The sequence below is a fragment of the Daucus carota genome, chromosome 3, assembly GCF_001625215.2.
Source record: "Daucus carota subsp. sativus chromosome 3, DH1 v3.0, whole genome shotgun sequence".
Taxonomy (NCBI): Eukaryota; Viridiplantae; Streptophyta; class Magnoliopsida; order Apiales; family Apiaceae; genus Daucus; species Daucus carota.
Window position 1 is genome coordinate 29,835,459 of NC_030383.2, and position 24,907 is coordinate 29,860,365.

General features: G+C 32.9%; 1 protein-coding gene across 1 annotated transcript; it reads right to left on the reverse strand.

Moving 5' to 3' along the window:
• Positions 1-14,263: 14,263 nt before the first annotated feature.
• LOC135151462 (flocculation protein FLO11-like) lies at positions 14,264-17,900 on the reverse strand. The gene is made up of 4 exons (XM_064089918.1): positions 17,489-17,900; positions 17,386-17,390; positions 15,448-17,273; positions 14,264-15,311 (listed from the first exon to the last, which is right to left on the reverse strand). Exons 1-4 carry the CDS (start codon positions 17,898-17,900, stop codon positions 14,264-14,266), a joined length of 3,291 nt encoding a protein of 1,096 aa, XP_063945988.1.
• Positions 17,901-24,907: the final 7,007 nt, after the last annotated feature.

Below are 24,907 nucleotides of genomic sequence, written 5' to 3' on the forward strand. Positions count from 1 at the left end.
ATTCAAGATTGTGGAAGCAATGAAGATGTTGTCCAAGTACTCTAAAGATTTCAGTGCAACCCCTAAAGCAAGATATTTCTATATATCTTGGTTGGTTATTTATAATCAACAAACTGAAGCATAAACTAACCCGGAACCGACCGATCAATGTTTGATGACAAAGACGATACAATGTTTAACTTCAGTGTTAGTCGCTTGTGAACCAGACCAGCGCACTAAGCGTCAGCACGTAGGAGCTTTGCAAAGTATTTATCGATCGAAGAATTGATCCAGTCATATCAAGTCATTTGTTCCAAAGCCAAGCCAAGTCAAATGCCAGCTATGCCAAAGCTTACTGCTCAAATGCCATATGTCAAAGCTTCCACAGAAAGCCATATCCGGAAGTGACATTTTATATATGTGTGCACTTATATATTTGTATATGTACAAATATAATTATATATGTATATATGTATATTTAATTAAATATAATATATATAATATATATGTATATATGTTTTTAAACATATGTATATGTATATTTATATGTATATATATTTAAATAAATATATATGTATATAGTATATGTATTTATATTTTACATAAACATTTATATATTTAAGTGTATATATATTATATTATGTGCATAAATATATGTATATTTATATCTATAGGTAATTATATATATCTCTATATATATATATTTATATTTACATATAATTATATGTATATTATATATATTTAAATATAAGAGAATATATTTAAATATATGTATATATATATTACTATATGTTTATATAAATATTATTTATATATATTTATATGTATATCTTTATTTATACATATATTTATATAATATAATATATATATAATATGATTTGTGCCAACTCAAGATTTGAGCTAATTTGGCTAAGTAGGGAGAGGAGCAAACTCAAGTCAATCTCAGTCAAAGGAGTGATAACAAGGGAAGCATTACAATGGTTGAGCAAGTTCATATTTGCCTTAGAATTTCTCTAAGTCACCAAATACCTCTTGTACACTCTGTGGCGCAAGGTTTGACCCGGGCGCAACATTTGACCAAGGCGCAAGGTTTGACCCGGGCGCAACATTTGACCCAGGCGCAAGGTTTGACCTTGGCGCAACATTTGACCGGTCAAATGTTGCTCCTCTACCAACAACTCTTGGCACAAACTCTTTGTAACTTAGAATAATTTCTAAGTCACAAACTCTACAAGGGAAGCACTATATTGGAACAACATTTGACCTGGTCAAATGTTGCTCCTCTAATCAACAGTTGTGGCGCAACTTTGTTTTGGAGTTAGATTTATTTTGGATATCTGAATCCGTCCAGGACGAACTCGTTAACCATGGTTAGTTTATGAAAGCCTATAAATATGTGATTGTGGTTCTCACAATTAACAACATCCTTCGGGATGGATGGCCAAGTGCTATGCGCAAACTCTCTCCAATATACACACACCCTATCCTAGTTTTGTACCATAAATATTTGTAGTGGATAGGGCTTGTAATATTTAGAGGAGTGGTCATTGTAGCCAACCTTCGGGTTTGGATTTGTAGCACCTTCGAGGTATTTATCAATATACGGATAGACCTTGGAAAATATTGTGTGTTGGTTTAAAATTTTCATATCCTCAGAAACCGACCCGATATATATCCGGAACACGAAACCCATTACAGAACTGCAATTTGTTTATCCGCAAGATTCGAAAGAATTTTAAATTGTAGTGAGTATCGTATTCAACCCCCCCTTCTACGATACTTTGGACCTAACAATTAGCATCAGAGCAAGCTGATTGATATACAAATCAGGATCCTTATCGTACGGAAAATCAAAAACCTAGCTTTTGATATTTGATTAGGGGAAATGTTCTTCCGGCTTGTGTTGCTGAATTTGTCTGTAGGCCTAAACAAAGATTATCCGTTGGATACTGAACTTTGGACCGGGACTTATAAATTTATACTTTAAATTTTAATAAGTTTATTTTATAAATTTGACTTAATTTATTTTAAACTTATTAATTGAGTTTATTATGAATTAATTAAATTTATCTTATAAACTTAATTAAATTTACTTTATAAACTTTACTAAATTCATTTAATAAATTTGCTTAAATTTATTTTAGACTTGTAAAGTTTACTCTTAGACTTTATCAAGTTTATCATAAATTTTTATAAATTTATTATTTAAATTTGTATAGTTTATGAAATTTAAGTTAAAATATAAAATATAAATTTAAGAGGATTTAACTGATTATGAATATAAGTTCAAGTTCAAGGGTTCAATTTAGTTTGTTCAGGAAGCTATGATTTAATTGGAGACAAATCAGATTACAAGACAAATCAGATTGACATTTAGTTGAGACAGATCAGGCTGACAGATTACAAGACAAACACCGGGCTTTCAAATACCAGATTCTCAGAACCGGTAATGGAAGTACATTGATGACCCAATCCAATTGATTTCTCAAAGGATTATTAGAAGCAGTTTTCTATGTTCGACAAAGCTGATTGTGATTCGAAGAAGATTCTATTGAAGATTGATTGGACACTACTTACAGTGAATTTTGAAGAAGGTACTTCAGGCCTTGATCTGAGTAATTACTCCGACTTGATTATCAGATCACCAGATCAGGATGGGAATTTGCTACATATGCAGTGAAGCATCTTTCCAGGGCTCGGAATGTCAACTTTGAATGGCACCACTGGTAGTAGGAAAAGAGAAGTTTTTATGGATGAATCTTCAAGGGATTTCAATCTAACTCAGTGATTCAGGGATATACAATTACACAATGAATTGTATCAATGCTAAATCCATCCAGAATCAACTGAACCAAAGACAGAGAACTGTGGAGGTTTAAGGATATAGTTATCGAGTTACTACCACACCAAATCAGTTTCGTGCATTTATGTCAGAACCTTGGGATTGAACAGAAGAGTTTGTAACTGCTGAATTTGAGGAAGCTCAAGTCGACGAAAGTTAACACTTTTGAAGAATGTGAGGACAAAACTTCAAGGATTAGCATAACACTGTCTGAGAGGTTTAGTCATATCAGATTCAGATGGAATCCATTGGTTTCAAGTGGTGACTCTTCGGGGTTCAGTTCGACAGGTTGTTTGAAAACTGAGTTGGTCAGTACACACAATATTGTTTGGTATCTTTAGCAAAGGTGGTTTGCTATATATATTGAAGCCTCGACAAACAAGGATGATAGGGCTTGTCTGAAATTCAAGTGGATGTTTTGAAAGAAACATCACAACAAGTTCTTATGCTATTTTAGGAAAGGTGTGAGCTGGATCAGTTGCTGATGAGAAGGATGATTATGGTTATCTGGCTATCCTAGCATTCTCTGAAGATGACTCAACTCGCACATCTCAGGTACGAATTCTTTCTAACTATGCATTACATATTTCTTTTTATTCAAAGCATGTTATAAATCTCTGAGTAGAATTGTTTAACACACAAGCACAAGCATGATAGCATCACAATAGATAATGTTGAACTAGTATGCTAGATCACTGTTCTGGTAACTAGGATTGATGATAATCTTGTGCATGTGTCTTTAGCAGATTGTTAACATGTGTATGAATATTTAGGATCTGATTATTTGCAATGGTGAGATTAGAAGCTTTCCTTCGGAAAACAACTCTTAGTTTTAGGGGTTATGATCCGAGCATGTATAACTTTGTTAAAACATTTACTTTCAGATTCCCTAGTACAATTATATTTGCTTATCTAATCTGAATTGTTTGTTAAGGATTTTATTTTGTTCTATGATGGAATGTCTACCTTATGTCAGTAGAACGTTTAGAACTTCATGTTAGATCTAAAACTGACTTAGGTAATAGAGATAGTATAATGCCATATAACAACAGATTGGGATTAGTATGAAATGATAATGTGATTATTAATTTCTTGTGTCTAATCCATATGCTTTTCGAAGATTATTGAATATATGTAATTCTACTTGCTACCTGTTGCACTTGTGTTAATTGGTTTAAGTAGAGAGTACTGAATTTTCTGAATTGCATAACTGCCTGTCTTGCTCTTGTCTTATCTTTGATTGTTTGCCATGTGTATTCAACATCATGTCTGCTTATTTTCATGAATGCATGTCTTTGCACTTGCATTGATTTTAGAAAAGCATGTTTGAGAATCACATTAGGGCAATGTCTAAATACGAATTAGCATGTTAAGGTTGCTTCTGTTGTTACCATTCTTAAAGAAAAATCTCTAATCCATCCGGACCCAGTTATGATCACTACAACAAAAACAGCATCAGACAACGGTTTTTGCCCGTTGTCTGATACCCAAGAAAACCGTGGTCTATTGAGATGCCGTCTGATACGCACCTCAGACAACGGTACGTACCGTTGTGTGAGATCAAGAAACACATCGGTTTATGTTTTTCTGCGTGTTGTGTTACATCCAGAAACAACAACGGAATCATTTAACAAGGTGTTGTTATAAGCAATTCACAACAACAGTCATATTTTCGATTTGTGTTGTTATTAGGAGTATCCACAACAGTTTTTGGTTTTACTCACTTGTTAGTAAGAGTATCAGACAAGAATATTTGTGTCATAACGGCTTGTGTTTTACTACATTGTACAACGGTCTTGTAGAAGGGGCCACTTGTGTAAGGTCCCATATAACAATAGTCTGTATATTAGAACAATTGTCTTGAAAGCTTTTCTACAACGGTTTTTATTTTCAGATGCTCGAGTAATATTGCTTTAGATAATGGTTTGTGACTACTATTTACTTGTTTGTATATGTCTTAGACAACGGTTTTATTCTTAATATTGTGTTGTTTGTAAGGCTTGGGACAACTGTTTTTTTTTTCCTTTTGTATTTAGTTATGTCAGACAATGGTTTTACATAACCTAATTAAACTATGCTCAAGAATATAATTAAGAAGCCATAAATTAGTAACAAAAGTTTCCATTACGAACTACAGTAACAATATACAAACACAAATAAGTTTAGACCGTTCACAGTAGTTTTACCTATAGAAAACAACAGATTTTAAGAAACAATATCTTAAACCAGCCACATTGCCACCCAATTTGCTTGCAAACACCAGATTCTACTAACAAAAGCTCAACTACCAAGGTAGATGATACCCAAAGAGAAAGAGGTTCAGTCTGTTGTTTTCTGCTTGTTGAACCAGCCTTTTTATTCTTCTTCTCTAAACCATCAAGTAAACCACTAAGATCGTGAACTGCAGATTTTAGATCTTTTACGGAGATTCCTGTTTTTAAAATATGCTTCTCCCCGTTCGAAGTCCAACCAACCAAAGGAGGATGTGAGTCAACACCTAACTTCTTCACCATTGGATCTGATGTATCATGAACCTATAACATATTTGAATATCAATTAAGCACCAAAAAGAGGAGTAAAAAGAAAACAGCCTGTAATAACCACTACCACTATAAACAAACTAACAAGTAACTAGTCGTTACTTCTTTCAAGCTTAAAATACATTATTATCAATATCTACATAAAGTATTAATAAAAACTATAATCTTTATTGTAGGAAAGAAGGGTGCCATTATGCGGACTTTGTAGGCTTTAAAAATTACCAGTCATGGTAGGTTCCAATCAGGACCTGTCATAGACTATTGGAAACTATACATTACATTAGTGCCTTGATAGGCTCCTCAAAACAAGGATTTAAATCATACATATCTTGACTAATACAGGAAATCTATATCTTAGGTAACTGCCTTTGAATCAATTATACAATATGGTACGACTAATAATTATTTGCCCACACTGTTTTCCAACACCCTTGTACCTAATCTGATAGAGAGTGTTGCAGCACCAGTAATACACTTGTGATCTATGAGGAGTAGGAATAATATTCACGTACATACATTTAATACAAAATGAATAGGTTCACAAGGAATAGAGCTTACTAGATATCAAGACCAAAAATCTGTATGAGGTTTGAAATACATTTGGTTGACACTGATATCAACATGTTTAAATGAACTAAGAGTACACCATACTTACCTATAACTTGAACTTGCAAAATAATATAATGACAAGTATAAATTAATTATAATATCACTTACCAGTTAACTGTGTGGACTGATATATTAAAATGTCACACACTCAATGGTTCTGAGTAAAATTTCAGCAGGGGCTCCTCCCCCAATTTGTGTCACTTACACATGTATGCTATTAGCAATCCTTCAGGCCATTTGGGAAGGGAAGGTAGTGCTAGCTACGCTTCCCAGAAGTTTGAAACACAAGGTAAGCAAAATAATCAATCCGGCAGCCATATAATCAGAATTTACAAAGATCACTTTAAAATGATATAGTCAAAGTGAAACTTAACTTAATTTTGTTTATATAATACCTAGTATTCTTCTCAATTAATCACTAGTGCTTCTACTTCAATATCATTCCTGTAAACAACAAAGTGAAATATTTATCAATAATAATAAGTAAAAGATGAGCTCATGACAAAGAGGAAAACAAGGGATCTAAATTTAGCAGAGAAAACAAGAGTGAATAGTTAGCACTGCCTACTTTTGGCTTATATGTTGTCTCCTTTGCTTCACATAGACTTTCATATTTACAGATAGTATTTACAGAAGCAGTAAGATTTGGCCAGCATAATATAAAACACACACATTCGTAGTGTGGGAACAATTATTGACACATTCATACTCAATATGCAATTGATTAAAAAAATATAAATTGAGAATCTAGGGTTTGGACCTGCAAAAGCAGAATGAAGATGCGAATCAAATTCTTATTTTCCTTTAGCTGCTTCAGAGAATCAACACACTCCACTTACAAAGCAAGCCAAAAACAACTGTTAGTATGTAAAACAAATCCTAATCACAAACAAAAAGAGGATAAAGAGAAGAGAGACATCGAGAGAGAAGAGAAGAAAGAGCTGGACAGAGAAGAGAGACAGCGAGAGAGATTATTGGAGAGAGAGAGAAGAGAATAGAGCTAGATGGCCAGAGAGAGAAGAGAAGAGAGACCCCTGAGAGAGAGAAGAGAAGAGAGACCCCTGAGAGAGAGAAGCATAAAGGGGGAAGCCGGTAAGGGAATATGATGCAAGAGCAAGCTTCCCTTGTTTCGATATCTTCTCTGGTGTATTGTATTCACCTTCAACATACTAATTGGAGATGTAGAAGAAGAAAGATACAAAGAGAGGAAGGGGGAAACCAAAATTTGAGTTTAACGCTAGAGGGGGAAACGAAAATTTGGGATTGCTGGGGGGACCAAAAATTATGTGGGGCAAATGAAATGGCTTGTCTCCAAAGCTGAGATACCAAATTGAATTATAAATAATAAAAATATTATATTTTAATATATTGTGAAGTTGAATTATTGAAAAAATGAATTCTTTTCAAGTATTTATTTATAGTTGATTATCAAAATATCATAAAAATAGATTTTTAAATATATAAACAGTTAGTGGTATAAAAAATAAATATTTTATACTTATTTAATATGATCTTTTACAAAAATATAGTAGGATTATTGTGTCTAGTAAACAAAATAATAGATCCTAGTAATTGTTGATGTAGAAATATAAGAAAATTTGAACTAATAATATTAGTCATGCATTAAAAAAATTAATTTTTTTATGATTATTTTGTATGTTTTTTTAACAACACTAATCAATCGTAAAATTTTTCTTATTATAAAAAGGTAATTTTTATGAGTTAAAAATTCGCATTTCCTTGATTAATACTTGTTTTTGCACTCTTTGTATTAAAAAATATATTTATGTTATGTATATATATATAGGGGAAGGTTCAAAAGAGACCGTAGCTTATCGAGAGAACGGGGAGACCACATCTGTAGTCGTTGATTTGATTATGATCGGAGGGCTAAGAAATTTGAGTTATTAATTAATAATACTTACAGACATTTCCGTTTTTATATCAAAAGGGTAGTCTTGGGAAACCAATATTGAGAAAATTAATAGCTAGATACCAATCAATGCAAGAATATGTATATCAATCAATGCAAATCTCTTGCCTAATATATCATTTTATAACTGATCAATCAATATATAGAAATTTTGTATCAGTTTTGGAAAGTAAGTAAAGAGATGATCCTATACAAATAAAATCATTATTATATGTTTTTACAGCATCTATTTCACAGATGTGATAGAGTTTCTGATAACAAATATCCATGAAAACCTCTTTCAAACTTTTGCAATCCATTATATGTGTTTTTCTACTGAACACGTATTTAATTATCAGAACAATATTAATTCTGCTTAAGAGGTATAATGATGAATGACCACATATAGTAAATGTTGGAAAAGTATTGTTGCTGTTGGGAGGCAACCAACATGCAAGAAACAGAAGCAAAGCATGAAAAGAGGATGTGGAGGATTTGTGATGGAAACCGTTTCATGATTTTGGGTTGCATTTTAACTAGGATATGAGACAAACTAGACTAATGATCTTAATTTTGCCGGTTTATACTATGAGTATAGATATTCTTTTGTCTGATCATCCTTAGTGAAGTCATATGTATGTTAAAAGCATGATGGCCTATTTTTGACATGTACTCAAGAATATTTTAGTTACAATGACTTAGATATATAAACATACTTCTTATTTTAGTTCCGTTATTTTGGAGTTTAGAACAAGATTATAATCACTTAAAGGAATCTAAAAAAAAGACTAAGTAAAACTTAAAGCAAAATATAATTGAACACTGAATAGAATTTTAAATTTAATGTGATAAAGAAATATAAATTTTCAAAAGTTAGAGAAAAAATCTGAAGAAAAAAAATTATAAGGAAAAAAAATTAATAAATCTTCCTCAAAATACCTTAAAGAATTTTTGATTTTACATAAAAGTAAATTCATTATTAATATATATTGGTGTCAGAACAAGATCATATTATAGAACACTTAAAAAAATCTATAAAAACCCAAGTGAACTTTACAGCAAAATAGAATAGAACACTGAATAGAATTTTAAATTTAATGTGACAAGGAAATATAAAATTTTCAAAAGTTAGAAAAAAGTCTGAAGAAAACAAATTATAAAAAAGAAAATTAATAAATTTTCCTCAAAATATCTTAAAAGATCTCTGAGTTAACATTAAAGTAAACTCAAAGATTTATCAGAATTTCTAACAAAACATTTAACTGAATTTTTTTTATTATGAGAGCTATCATATTTAAACAGCTTATAAAATATTTTTTGATATTTTTTTTTATGTATTTGAGGTTTTTAAAATTGTTACTAAATTTGAAATAAGAACTCTACTAATAATATAAAATTAAATATTGATTATAGTACAATAATTAAATTTGAATAAAAGATTTCACAATCAAAGAGTAATTAATTTAGATTAATAACTACTTAAAAATTTTAATATAATAATTAAAAGAATCTTGTTATATTTTTTTAAGATTCTACTAATCGTCCGGCAAAAAAAAAGATTCCACTAATCGATGAATAATATGTTTAGTTAATTAATATCAGTAAGATATAATTAATATTTTTTTGAGATATTTTTTTAAGATTCTACTAATGGATGAATAATATTCTTTAATTTTCTTTCATATAATTTTTTTTCTTCAGATTAGTTTTTTAAGGTGTTTTGAGGAAAATTCTTTAATTTTCTTTCATATATTTTTTTTCTTCAGATTTGTTCTCCAATTTTTGAAAAATTTATATTTTATCATCACATTAAATTTAAAATTCTATTCAGTGTTCTGTTATGCTTTTCCTTAAATCTCATTTACTGTTTTTTATAAATTCTTTTAAGTGTTCTATAATATGATCTTGTTCTATTATCAATATATATAAAGAATCTATTTACTTCTATCGATGTAAACTCAAAGATTCTTTAAGATATTTAGAGGAAGATTCATTAATTTTCTTTCGTATAATTTTTTTCTTAAGATTTGTTTTCTAACTTTTGAAAATTTTATATTTTTCTTCTCACATTAAATTTAAAATTCTATTTTGCTTTAAATTTCACTTAGTGTTATTATAAATTATTTAAGTGTTCTATAATATAACACTTAAAAAAGTTAATTCTGCTAATGATCTTAATTCTCTGCTTCATAGTTTTTTAGGGTTCTTGCTTCATAAAAGATTTCACAATCAAAGAGTAATTAATTTAGATTAATAACTACTTAAAAATTTTAATATAATAATTAAAAGAATCTTGTTATATTTTTTTAAGATTCTACTAATCGATGAATAATATTTTTAATTAATTAATATCAGTAAGATATAATTAATATTTTTTTTAAGATTCTCTTAATGGATGAATAATATTCTTTAATTTTCTTTCATATAATTTTTTTTTCTTCATATTTGTTCTTTAAGGTGTTTTTAGGAAAATTCTTTAATTTTCTTTCATATAATTTTTATTTCTTCAGATTTGTTCTCCAACTTTTGAAAATTTTATATTTTCTCATCATATTAAATTTAAAATTCTATTCAGTGTTCTGTTATGTTTTTTCTTAAATCTCATTTAGTGTTTTTTATAATTTTTTTAAGTGTTCTATAATATGATCTTGTTTAATTACCAATATATATTAAGAATCTATTTACTTTTATGGATGTAAACTCAAAGATTCTTTAAGATGTTTAGAAGAAGATTCATTAATTTTCTTTCTTATAATTTTTTTCTTCAGATTTGTTTTCTAACTTTTGAAAATTTTATATTTTCCTTCTCACATTAAATTTAAAATTCTATTTTGCTTTAAGTTTTACTTAGTGTTTTTTTATAAATTCTTTTAAGTGTTCTTCTTGTTCTAAAGTAATGAAATTATAAATGAGAAGTATGTTTATATATTTTGTTTTTGACGAAAAGATGGGAATATTCTCGAGTAATGGTCAAAAGTATAAATAGATCATTGTGCTTTCACATACATATGACTTCACTTAGACCAATGATCAAACAAAAGAGAATTTATACTGATTGTATAATCATCGTTGCATAAATTCTCTTGTAACCAAGAATCCACATGAATATTAAGATTACACAAGAGATCAAGAATAGCTAAACTTCCTTCAATATTCAAACCTGCAAATAATCTTATGTCGTTATCCATATATATTTCAGGACTACAAATAAACTGAACATCTTTTTGCTATCCACCCTTCACAATTCTCAGTAGTTGAAAAAGGTTTTATCATCCACGAGAAAAAAAACATAAACGACTACAAGCTTCCTATATGTAACATATATACCGAGCAGGAACACCTAAAGCATGCACTAATAATAATTGTGCAGATCATCTTGAAGGAGTTGGTTGAACTATCAAAATCTAATCTTTACGCCTTCTCGCTCTCACAGTAGTAGTTTTCAATGCTCTTTGAAATCTGATGATGTGTCGACCATTCTCAAACCACTTTTTGTATAGTTAGGTTTTTGGAGACATTGGCTTGACAGAAATCTATTTCCTCTTGATAGACCCTCAACTTCAATACCACTACAACCAGAAAAATATAAAAATCACAAAAATATGAAGAAATACCACTACATCACTGCAACACGATGAAATACTTTATAGAACAGCCTTACCTAATTGCAGAACACAGTATAGACCATCGGCTGAGACTCATCAAACTGATAATATTCTCCATTGTTGTCTATCATAAATTTTTTTGGAGCTCTCTGTTTATGGAGATGTTTTAGGACGTGTATACAACGAGACATACTTTGATAATATATTTCTAGCCTATTCAAATCCAATCTGGTTGCCATATTTACAAAGATATGGTTGTATCAATCAAAACCCTAAATTTATGTTGTTTGCCTTATCAGAGGATTCACGCGTGCTCTTAAATTTACATATCCTTGATCTTTATACTAATCACAAGAATGCCACTATCAGTTATTAATTATAATTTTAATAGATCAACGGTCTTAGATGAGGTCTCCCGATTCTCTTGATAAGCATAGTCTCTCTGGAACTCAACTCATATATATATATATATGCAAATATGTATTGTTCATGTGTAAAACCAAGACAATTTTGTACTTCGGACGCATGTATTAGTATGTGTTTTATGTTTACAATTTAAAAAGTAGTACATATAATCTTTGTTATGTATTCAATTAGTTCTATATTAATTTATAAATATTTATTTCAATGATCTAACCGTACGAATGTCAAGAACTAACAATATTAGTCATGTATAAAAAAAATATAAATATTTTATGTTTATTTTGTATGTTTTTTTAACAATACTAGTCAATTGTAAATTTTGTCTTATTTGTGAAAAGGTATTTTTTGTCTTGTAGTGTCTAACAGACAACGGTTTTTATAAGCATCTATGTTGTATAAAAATAGTGTAGACAACGGTTTATAGAAAGGAAACCGTTGTACAATAAATTATCATTTTTAAGAGTAAAAAATTCGCATTTCCCGGATCAATTCTTGTTTTCGTACTCCATGGCTTAACAAATATAGTTATATTAGTCATATATGCAAATATCTATTGTTTATTTGTACTATAAAGATAATTTTGTAATTCGGACGTGAGTATTAGTATGTGTTTTATGTTTACAATTTAGAAAGTACTGGATAGAATCTTTGTTATGTATACGATTAACTCTGTATTAATTTATAAAAATTTATTTTGATGATCTAATCGTACGGATGTCAAGAACTAACAAAATTAGTCATGTATAAAAAAAATCAAAATTTTTTATGTTTATTTTGTATGTTTTTTTAACAATACTAGTCAATTGTAAATTTTGTCTTATTGTAAAAAGGTATTTTTTGTCATGTAGTGTCAAACAGACAATGGTTTTTCTACGCACCTATGTTGTATAATTGAAAATGACACAACTGTTACCGAAGTTATACCGTTGTAACAGAATCCGTTGTCTAAATTATGCTCAAACAACGCTTCATGGAAAATCCGTTATATAAAAGTAGTGTAGACAACGGTTTATGGGAAGGAAACCGTTGTATAATAAATTTTCATTTTTATGAGTTAAAAATTCGCATTTCCTTAATCAATTCTTGTTTTTGTACTCTTTGTATTAAAATATATATATTTATATTATGCATATATGCAAATATGTATTGTTCATTTGTAATACCAAGACAATTTTGTACTTCGGACGTAAGTATTAGTATGTGTTTTATGTTTACAATTTATAAAGTATTGGATAGAGTCTTTGTTATGTATAAGATGAGCATAATATTAATTTTTAAATATTTTTTTCGATGATCTAACCGTACGGATGTCGAGAACTAACAATATTAGTCATGTATAAAAAAAATCTAAATTTTTTATATTCATTTTGTATGTTTTTTTAACATTACTTGTTAATTGTAAATTTTGTCTTATTATAAAAAGGTATTTTTTGTCCCGTAGTGTCTAACACACAACGGTTTTTATAAGCATCTAAGTTGTATCATTGAAAATGACACAACGATTTATGGGAAGAAAACCGTTGTATAATAAACTTTCATTTTTATGAGTTAAAAATTCGCATTTCCTTGATCAATACTTGATCTAATGCTAGAAAAGCCTATGACTACTAAGAAAATGAATATATTTTTTGTAACTTTGGTTAGGACTTTTGAATGTTTGCACTCTTTTATGTACATTTTGTTAGGCCGAATAAACTCACTATATAAGATAATATAGTGAACACAATCAATAACAGAACACCAGTATAAGAGAATAATTCAACCAAACTCTTATTCACAAATCATAGTAGCTTACAAATAATCTCTTAGTGATTTATATTTTATCACTAAGAGCTGCTAGGTTACACGAATGATATTCAATTGATAACTCATCTAGAGTAAACCCTAAGCTGTGTTTATATACACAGTTACATGATATCTACTGATTGATTTATAATTATCTGCTTCCAAAAATAATCTAATCAGCAGCTCTCCTTTTTCTGTTCTGATATGCATATCTTCCTTGATATTCTCTTTCCTTGCTTATCCAGATCTTCTCCTAGAAATCAGCCGCCTGCAAACTCTGATCATCATACAAACTCTGATCCAGCTGGCAGTCGTTAAACTCTGATTCTAGATTAAACTCTGATCTACATTTCTGCACACTAAACAAGTTAAATACCTGTGACATCATCAAATATGTAACAATCTCCCCCAACTTGTACATTAGACAGAATGAACAAGTTCTATATATTTTCTGATGATGTCAAAAATAATCAAGGACAAATGCATGAAGTAACTAATCTGCAAAAATTAATTATTACTTACAGAACAAGCAGAACTAATTACAACTTACAGAACTAGCAGAAGCTAACTAGCCAATCAGTCTATATCCATAGCTCTCCTTGACAAACTGAGTGATCAAATCTTCTTCAATCTGTTTCAGAGTCTGTATCATCTGAGCTTTGACAGTCTTTATCTCTTCATTGTCTTCTCCTGTCTGGTATATAGCTGATCTTAAGGCTCTTGCCTTGCATCTTTTCATAGCTTCTCCCAATTGAATAGCTCCTGGTCTGTCAGCTTCATTATTGTAACCCAAAATTCTGGTTCCTGCTATAGTCTCCAAAACAGAGCTATTTTTCTCCATGTTAATTTCTGAACCATCTTCTTGAGTTATCTTAGGAACATATTCAACATCAGAACTTATCCCATAAAATCTTCTCTTTTCTTGGATAGTTCTCTTCAGCCTCTCAGACCATCTCTTGGTTGCTTCATTCTTTATCTCGAGCATATAATGAATATGCTCAAGTTCCCTTAGAGACTTTAACAACTGATCAGCTTCAGAAATTCTGTAAACTCTGCCAGACTCCAAAAATATAGCAATTTTCTCCTTATCTTCTGGTCCATCATGAGTATCCATCAGAATTTGTGCTGACTCTATCCTGTCAAGATCTTTCTGTGTAACAACTTCTCCAGCCTTTTCAGTAAGAGGATATGGATCTCTGAAGACAGTTGCTACACTGGTCTGCATTTTCTCTTGGCTGTGACGTAGACCAGTAGTGTCACGTGCTTCTTTTCCTCTTGTTCCTTTGTCTCTGATTTGAGTGAACAAAGAGCTTTCCTTGTACTGTACTGAACCAAGGCTTCCAAACAAGCTCTTCTTCTTTGGTTCAACTGTATCAACTTGAGCCTTGTCAGAGGTTGACTTTATCCAGGTAGCTTTTACTTCAGCTGACTTCAGCTGACCTTCCTTCATATTTTTAGCTTGAGCAGTGTTAGAGGCTAAATTCTGATCAATAGACTCAGGAATTGTTGCAAGTGTCAGTTTTGATTCAGTTTTCTTTTCTGATGGAACACCATCAATGACATTTTTCCCTTTTCCACTGGAATCAGAGTAAGACTTCTTCTGATAAACTCTGGGCCTATTGATATCAGCATAATTGACTTCACTGATCACTATTCCTTTTCTTTTGGAAGTTGGTAATTTCTTTGAGGAGGAATCAGTGATCTGTTTCTTTCCATCAGACTATGCTTTCTTTTCATCAGACTTAGATTTGCTGATCTTCTTCTTTTCTAATATCTTCAATTGACACCCCTGGATTTTCTTGTTCAAATATATTCTTTGCAACCGCTTCATCAAAATCCAGTTGTGTAGGAGCTTTGTAGAATAAGGTTGTTTCCTCTCCATGAATCTTCACTGTGTGACTCAAAATCTTAGATTCAGGATTACCAAGCTCAACTAGTTGCTCAGAAAGAGCTCTTGATTTACTGTCAGCTGGTATCAGAGGTTGAGATTTGGTAGTCTGAGTTTGAGTAGCTGAACTGCTTCCAACCTTATGAGTAGCTGAACTACTTCCAACCTTATCTCTCCTATTTCCCTCAGTCTGAGTATGTAAGACCATTTCAGAGTTTGTATTTTCAGACTTTTCAGCTTTCTTCTTTTCTTCATCCTCCTCCTCATCATTTGGCTTTCTCTGTTGCTGATCAACCTTGCATTTGTCTTTAAGCACCATCTCCCCCTTTTTGACATCATTAGAGTTTAAAGCATTAGAGTTGAGAAATTGTACCAGCTGAGCCACAGAGGAGCTTAAATCAGCCAGAGTTTGCTGCATTGATCTCTGAGTGGATTCAATAGAAGACAGCCTGGCTTCCACAGAAGAGGATGGGGCTCTATGCATATTCCTGGAGTAAGTTAATGTACAGACCTTGCTCTTTGTAGACACAGAGTGAGGAATTTCAGAATCAGGAGCTGGTGAAGAATCTCTGACAGGTGAAGGAACTTTGACTGGAGAGAATGTTTGAATTGGAGAAACTTCCCTGACTGAGATGCTTTCTTGAAGCAGAGCAGAGATTTCAGCTATAAGGGATCCTGAGTCAACAGGTGGAACAGAGTTTACTTCAGTATCATCATCATCATCATGAGCTGTGATGCTGATAGTATGTGAACAAAGAGGAGCTGTAGCTCCCTCAGAGTTTGCAGCATTGAGGATCTCCTGATCAGGAGCTGCAACAAAGTCTTCAACAGGAATCAGAGTTTCCTGAGCAATCTCAGGAGTAGACACATGTTCTTCTGGAGTAGTCACATGTGCTTCTGGAGTAGACACATGTTCTTCTGGAGTAATCACATGTGCTTCTGGAGTAGACACATGTTCTTCTGGAGTTGTTCCTGAAGAAGGTATATCAGCTGCTGGAGGTTGTGGCAAAAGATCCTCTGACTCAGGAATATTTTCTGACATAGGAATGTCAGCTTCTGGAGTATGTTCTGATGAAGTTGTCAGAGGTACAGCAGATAGTGGTTCCACCATCAGAGGATCAGAGACTGTGACCATCTCAAGAGGATTAACCATGGATTCCTGAGGAGGGTCCACAGTGAGATCAGTGATTGTGGAGGTGGGCTTGATCTTCTTCCTGGGCCTGGAGACAAGAGGTGTTGGTACATCTTCATGATCAGAGTCAGAGTCTGAGATTTTCTGTAAGAATCTTCTCTTCCTAGGTGGAGGAGATGGTTTGGATGGTGATTTTGAAGACCTCAGCACCCTGGTAGGTGAAGATGTTACAACTGACCCTTTTTGGGAAGGACCAGAGGTGGATTTGTGGTCAGATTTTACAACTGGCCCTTTTTGGGAAGGACCAGAGGATGGTACATCTTGTGGCTGGTGGGAAGAAGAAGCTATATTCTCATCAGAGAATATGGGATCATATTTATCTGGCATTGCCTGCTTCAGTTTATCCTGTACAGTTACAGGAATAGCAAAAATAGGTAGTTGGGCTTTCTTACTATCCTTTTTCATCAAATCAGTGAATGCTCGTTTAGTGATTTTAAAAGGTAGTTCAGTATCAGTATCAGGAATAGGTACCAGAGGAAAACAGTATGAGAAAATAAGCTGACAAAATCAAGCAAAGTAAACAGTATTCTCATCCTCTAACTTTCTATCACCAATAAATCTCAAAATAGATGGAGCAATATCAAAGTTGAGATTATGGATAAGAGAATACCCAATCTGCTGACTGAAGAGAGGAATAGCATCAAAATTGCTGCATTTATTTCCAAAAGCTCTGGTTATGCAGTCATAGTAAAAGCTCCATTCTTTGCAGAGACATGGACGCTTGAGTTCCCCCATTTTATCAGTGCTACCAGAGTATCCAAAGAACTGCATCATATCCTTCAGAGTTTGAGTAGAAACAGCACTATGATACTTGGAATGCTCTGGAAGGTGAAGAGCCTTTCGAACCGTCTCAGGAGTTATAAGATACTCCTGTCCCTCATAAGTACAGGTTAAGGATGGTGATCCGTGTTCACCACCATCATTATATCTCGCTGATCGCCAGAGAGTCAGAACTTGAGCCGGAGAAATAACCTCTGGTTGAGTGAGTGCATACATGAACTCACTGTGGGCAAGATAATCTTGGATTAGATGGAACTCACTGGGAGCTTCATCATTGGTCAGAACTGCAGCATAGTTGTTGGTAACGAACTTGGCACCATCAAATTCAAAAGCTTTTGTCGACATTTTCTGAAACATTAAGAAATTGTGAAGTGTAGATGAGATGTTTGATGAAATGCGCACAAGAGGTTTTGAAAAATTTCAGAGAGAGAGAGAGATATATATCGTGTGAGATAAAAAGAAAATAATCTTTCTCTGAGTATATATGTGTATGTACGCATGAAGGTGTGAGAGTGAAGCAGTAGTGGGGCACGTGGCAGTCTCTGAACGGTAACAAAAACGGTAGTGGAGCAGTAATTATGAGCAGGCGTGTGAATCTGTACAAATGTGTAACATTTACCGAGAAAACACAATTATTTACCTTGTTTTACTCCACTCAGGAATTCAAAAAGATTTTGTACCGTTTGACAATTAAATCTAATATTCACCTGACCAAAATTCATTTATTTTAAACTCCGACTTGAATCAGAAGTTTGACTATTGACCAGAGTTTAAATAAATGGCAGATTATGAGACAAAACAACGATTAGTCATAAAATTTTGCACTGATTAGAGATAAGGAAAATCTGGCAACCAATTTTTCCTCAGAGTTTGCAAACAATTATTTGAATTTAATCAAAAATCACTCAATGTCATTAATTTTTGTTAATCACAGATATGGAATGCGAGGTGTGTGATGTCATGATTATTCTAATTGTAACAGAGATTGACAAATTTCTTGAGTAATATTAGAAAGAATCAGATGTACATAAGATGCTTTAACCATCTCATAAGCCGAGTGTCTCACATATTAGATCAGAGTTTAAGGTTTCTCTCGTTTTGTAAGACAAATATCTTCTGAAAGGAAACTTCTCAGGGTAAGTGAGTTATAACCTTCATCAGATTTTATTTATCAGAGTATTTCTCCAGTAATCAGAGAATGTAAAAGGTCACCAAGAAAAATAATTTTCTGATGCATTTCGCTTAATACCAGCATTGCACATGGTTCTTTCCTTTCACAGAATTTCTAAGATCTCAAAGGAGTACCTGAAATATCTTTCTTTTCTTTTCTTTTCTCTTCTTGTCTTTTCTTTTCTTGTCTTTTCTTTTTCTTTTCTGAGAGAAAATAAATTTGTGATCCATATCTGAGACCTAATTACTCTTAGCTCATGAGGGGAGTAAAGCAAATTCTTCACTGAGTACTTATCTAATTTTCAAGAAGTAAGGCAGTCTAAGTAACAAATTTAATCATGTTTTGTGTAGCAAGGATTTCCACATATGTAATGTCTCAAAAATTAGACTCCAGAGTTTTTCATGATCTAATTCAGGTATTTGCAACATATTATACACAGGAATATCCTTTATCAGTGAAAATTCAAGTCATCAGAGGTTGTCGGGTCAGAGTTTAAATATCAGAGTTTGTCATATCAGTGCATAATCATCAAAATTTAGATCAGAGAATAACAGATGCAGTTGCAGATCAAGTTATCAACAATTACTAACAGATATATAATCATGCAATGTATCAGAGTTTAGAGAGGACCAGAGATCATCCCTAATTCGTTTACAAGCCTTGTAAATGTTGCTTCAGCCAGAGGTTTGGTGAAGATATCTGCCAACTGCTGATCTGTTGGGACAAAGTGAAGTTCTACTGTCCCTTCCATCACATGCTCTCTGATAAAATGATATCTTATGCTGATATGCTTGGTCATGGAGCTGTACTGGATTTCCTGTCATAACAATAGCACTTTGGTTATCACAATAAATAGAAATTTGATTCAGAGTTAACCCATAGTCCAGTAGTTGATTCTTCATCCATAAAATCTGAACACAGCAGCTTCCAGCAGCAATATACTCTGCTTCTGCAGTGGATGTAGAGATTGACTTTTGTTTCTTACTGAACCAGGAAACCAGTCTTCCTCCAAGAAATTGACAGCTTCCACTTGTGCTTTTTCTGTCTATTTTGCATCCTGCAAAATCTGTATCAGAGTAACCAATCAGTGTAAAGTCTGATTCTCTGGGATACCAGAGTCCCATCTCAACTGTTCCTTTGAGATATTTGAAAATCCTTTTGACTGCTACAAGGTGTGGTTCTCTTGGATCTGCTTGAAATCTTGCACAGAGACAGGTTGCAAACATGATATCAGGTCTGCTAGCAGTCAGATATAGTAGTGAGCCTATCATTCCTCTGTAGTTAGTAATTTCTACTGGTGAACCAGTATCTTTATCTAACTTAGTGGCAGTTGCCATTGGAGTGGTAGCAGCTGAGCTATCCTGCATGCCAAATTTCTTTAGCAGGTTCCTGGTATATTTAGACTGATTAATGAAAATACCCTCATCAGTCTATTTGACTTGAAGTCCCAGAAAATAGCTCATTTCTCCCATCATGCTCATCTGATATCTGGACTGCATAAGCTTTGAGAATCTCTCACAGAGTTTAAGATTAGTAGATCCAAAAATGATATCATCTACATAGACTTGAACTAATAGCAGATCATTACCATGGTTGAGATAAAATAAAGTTTTATCAATTGTACCTCTGTTGAAACCACTGTCCAAAAGAAATTGAGCCAGAGTTTCATACCATGCTCTTGGTGCTTGTTTTAGTCCATACAGTGCTTTATCCTCTGTTGTTCAACATATAATTCTTCCTCCAGCTCCCCATTGAGAAAAGCACTCTTTACATCCATCTGAAAAACTTTGAATTTCTTGTGTGCTGCATAAGCCAAGAAAATTCTGATTGCTTCCAATCTGGCAACTGGGGCAAAGGTCTCATCATAGTCAATTCCTTCTTGTTGAGAATATCCCTTAGCTACCAGTCTAGCTTTATTTCTTGTAATTACACCATCACTGTCTGTTTTGTTTCTGAAAACCCACTTAGTACCAACAATTGATCTGTTCTTTGGTCTTGGTACCAGTGTCCAGACTTTATTTCTCTCAAATTCATTTAACTCCTCCTGCATTGCTGTTACCCAATCAGCATCCTTCAAAGCTTCTTCCACTTTCTTTGGTTCTGTCTGAGATAAAAATGAATGGAATAAACACTCATTTGCTGTTGCAGTTCTGGTTTGTACTCCAGCATCTGGATCTCCAATTATCAGATCTGGTGTATGAGACTTTGTCCATTTTCTTTCATGTGGCAGTTGTGAAAGGCATATGTTAAGCCTATTTGTATTTAAGAGTATCAACTCAACTCTGATAAGAAAGAAAGTAAATTAGCAAGCACTATTGAAGGAATCCGTACGAAGAACGTCAAGTGATTTATTAAAATCATATGTCTGAAGAATTTCAGGATGCTGCTGCACACCACTGAAAGAAGTTCATTAATATGTTCAAGCCTCAGTGTACAAATAATATTTTGTAGCACGTCTAGAAGTCCAGAAGGTATAAAGTTTTAATACTTTATTTATTCAGAAGATTCCAAACTATTTCTACTTATGAAGAAGAACTACGAAGACAAAGACTCGATGAACGAGCCACTTCACAAATGTTTAATTGATAAAGAATATTTGATTCAGCTAGATACAGATGAACCAGACAGTACATTTGTGTGTCAGCTACTCAGATTAAATATTCTGCATCAACAATAGGTGGTCGTTCAATCAAGACAAAGGATCAGATCTTTTAAAAGGAAGTCAGAAGACCTGCTGCTGAAGAAGTGCTCAATATAATTATTCTTTTAATTAATTCACATCTCAAAATAATTATATAAGTTATGTAATTTATTTATTAAATTAATTCACACTCGAATTAATTTAATTTATGAATTTATATAATTAATATAATTAAGTGGATAATTATTGGATTAATTATATAAGAAAAATCATTGTTTATATGCTTTTTGGGCACGGTATGACAATCTAATTGATTGTCATACCGCACCATGACTTGTGCCTATGTCAGACGGCATGACAAACCATTTGGTTTGTCATACCGAATGATTAAGGCATGACAATGGTGATTGTCATACCGAAATCACAAGGTATGACAATCCCTTGGATTGTCATACCGTTTGTCATACCACATGAAGACTTAGCCTCCAAGGTTTGATTGTCATACCTTCCCACTGATTGTCATACCGTTTGTCATACGGATGTCATACCTATTCGAAATCAGCATGACAATGCTTGTAATTGTCATACCTTCCCACTGATTGTCATTCTGATTGTCATACCTTCCCTTAGATTGTCATACCTTCTCACTTGTGCCATGACAATGCTTCTAATTGTCATACCTTTTGTCATAGCACTTGTATAATTGTCATAGAGCTTCCTAAGGGTTGTCATGCCTAGCTTTGTCATATTAGTTCAATGGTTTGCCTATAAATATGGCTTCACCACTTCATTTGTTCAATGTTCATTGCATTGTAAAGCTTTCAAGTTGTCCTAACTTGCTTTTGTTTAATCCACAGTTTTCTGTGCTTTGATCACTCGGTTGTTTTAATCCGCTAAGTTAGAATACTTCCTGTCAAATTTATTCTACGAACTAGTGGACTTTAAAACGAACCATATTAATTATATAACGACTTAAAAATTGTTATATTAATTAATTTAAATCTGATTAACAAGTTAAACTCCAATCAGATTATTCCGCCGCGATTATTTTGTGACGATTGTATTCAACCCCCCCTTCTACAATCGTATCTGGACCTAACAATTGGCATCAGAGCGGTTGATACCATTTTCAGTATCAGATCCTATACACACTCTGTAACGTTTAAATATTTTTAATTCGAATTAATTTTTTTAAAAAAAATTAATTTTGATTTAAAATATTTTTCTTTCAAAAATCCAAATCTCATCCAAACACTATTCACTTTAAATTCAAATATTTTTAATTCGAATTAATTTTTTTTAAAATTAATTTTGATTTAAAATATTTTTCTTTCAAGAATCCATTTCTCATCCAAACACTATTCATTTTAAATTCTTAAAAAATGAGTACGCAAAAGATCAGTAGCATTAAAATCCCACCGTTCAGCAAGGAACACTTTGGCCTATGGAAGAGGCACATGTTCCTATTCCTCCGCACTGCGAACAGAAAATACATCGGGATTTTGGACAAAGGTGTTACTACTCCGATGAATGTCATATTAGCACACGAAGAGGATGGTGTGTTAATACCTCATCAGGTCATTCCGAAAGAACTTTCTGAGTACACAGATGAAGAGAGTGAACAGATGAACTTAGATGACGCTCTTCAACTAATATTGGTGGAATCTCTAGATCCAGTAATGTACAATGCTGTTGTTAATTGTACGAACGCCAAGCAAATCTGGGATACGTTAGAGATTATCAATGAAGGCTCAGAGGAAGTTAGGGAAAACAAGAAAGAGATACTGATGGCTCAGTATGAACAGTTTGGTTCCCATCCCGGTGAAGGGATTTCAGAAGTATTTATCAGACTTAATAATTTGATAAATAATTTAAATCTGAATGGGAAATTCTACGATAAGAAAGAGGTCAACATGAAGTTTCTCTTAACCCTTCCCGAACATCTGGAACACAGAATCACTGCCATCAGGGAAAGCAGAGATCTGAATGAGATTTCTCTGGAAAGACTCTACGGAGTTTTGAAAACTTATGAACTGGAGCAAGTTCAGAGTAAACAGAGATATGGCTGGGGTAAAACACAGAACCATTCGAGAGCTCTAGTTGTTGAGTCACCTGTACTGGAAGAAAAGAAGAAGGATGTTGTTGTTCCTTCTAAGACTACTCAGGAATTTGTTGTACCTGAGATGGGTCAGACTGCTTCTTCCAGTGGTGACGAAGAGTTCTATACAATGGAAGAGCTTGAACAGTTAGAAGATCAATCTCTATCCCTGTTTGCCAAGAAGTTTGGAAACATGAGATTCCGGAAGAACCCTTCCTATAAATACAAACCTACTGTTACTAAGTTTCAGAAGGGAGGCTATTCATCTTCAACAAGCAAAGGAGGATACAAGACTGGGATGGTGGACAGAAGTAAATTTAAATGTTTCAACTGTGGTGAACCTAGACACTTTGCAACTGAGTGCAAGCAGCCCAAGGTTCAAGGAAAGAGAAAGGATTCGTATGATGAGCTGAAGCAGAAGTATGATGCCTTAGTAAGAAAGCATCATGGTACTTCTGGAAGTCAAAGCTTCAAGAGCAAATCATATCTAGCAGAAGGGAAAAGCTTGGATGATACAGATAGTGATGAAGAAGAGCAGATTGGGAATGTTGCTCTCATGGCTAATGCTGGATCATCTTCACCTCCTCCTGCTGGAAGCTTTCAGGTAGATCCTACATGCCCTAAACTGTTTATGCAATTAGGACTTGAAAGAGATGATGCTATTAAAAAGATGAAAGCTGCCAATCTTAAAATTGATACTTTAGTCTTAGAAATTCATGCTTATAAGATGAATGAGATGAAAGTATTAAAACCTAAAATAGAACAATTGACTATGGATTTAGGATTACAATGTGCTAAAGTCAAAGTTCTAGAGAAAGGTGAGATTGCTTTAAGACTTCAGCTAGACGAAGAGAAAGTTAAGTGTAAAGCCTTTAAGGATGCCTCCACTATAGTCAAAGAACTTAATGATAAACAAGAGATCAAGAGAACTGTTGGAATAGGTTTTGACTATAACAAATCCGTAGGTAAGGCTAGTAACATTACTCCTTTTAAGAAGAGTGCTGAGGAGAGAGGAATTCCTTTTGTTTTGAAAGATTCCCTTAAACCTTTGTTTAAAACCTCAGAAGCTGAACCTCTTTTAGAGACTCCTGTTGTCATTAGATATGAACTCAAACAGGAAGACCTTAAATTGAAAGAGAGTAATGAGAAGAGAGATGAGATCCTGACATCACTGAAACCAATCAAAGTGAAAGGCAATGTTAGATTGCCTAAAGCTGGTTTAGGTGTCAACTCTGAGAGAACTAAATTCAACAAGCCTAATAGTTTTGTGAATAGTAAGAACAAGAACAATAGATGTCATTCTACTGAGAACTTTAAATCTGATAACAAGGTTAGAGTAGAATCTATTGATGTTCCTACTACTATGACTGATACTCCTGTTGTTCCTGCTTTTGATGCATGTCATAAATGTTGTGGTGTTGATAATTGCATGACTTGTGCTT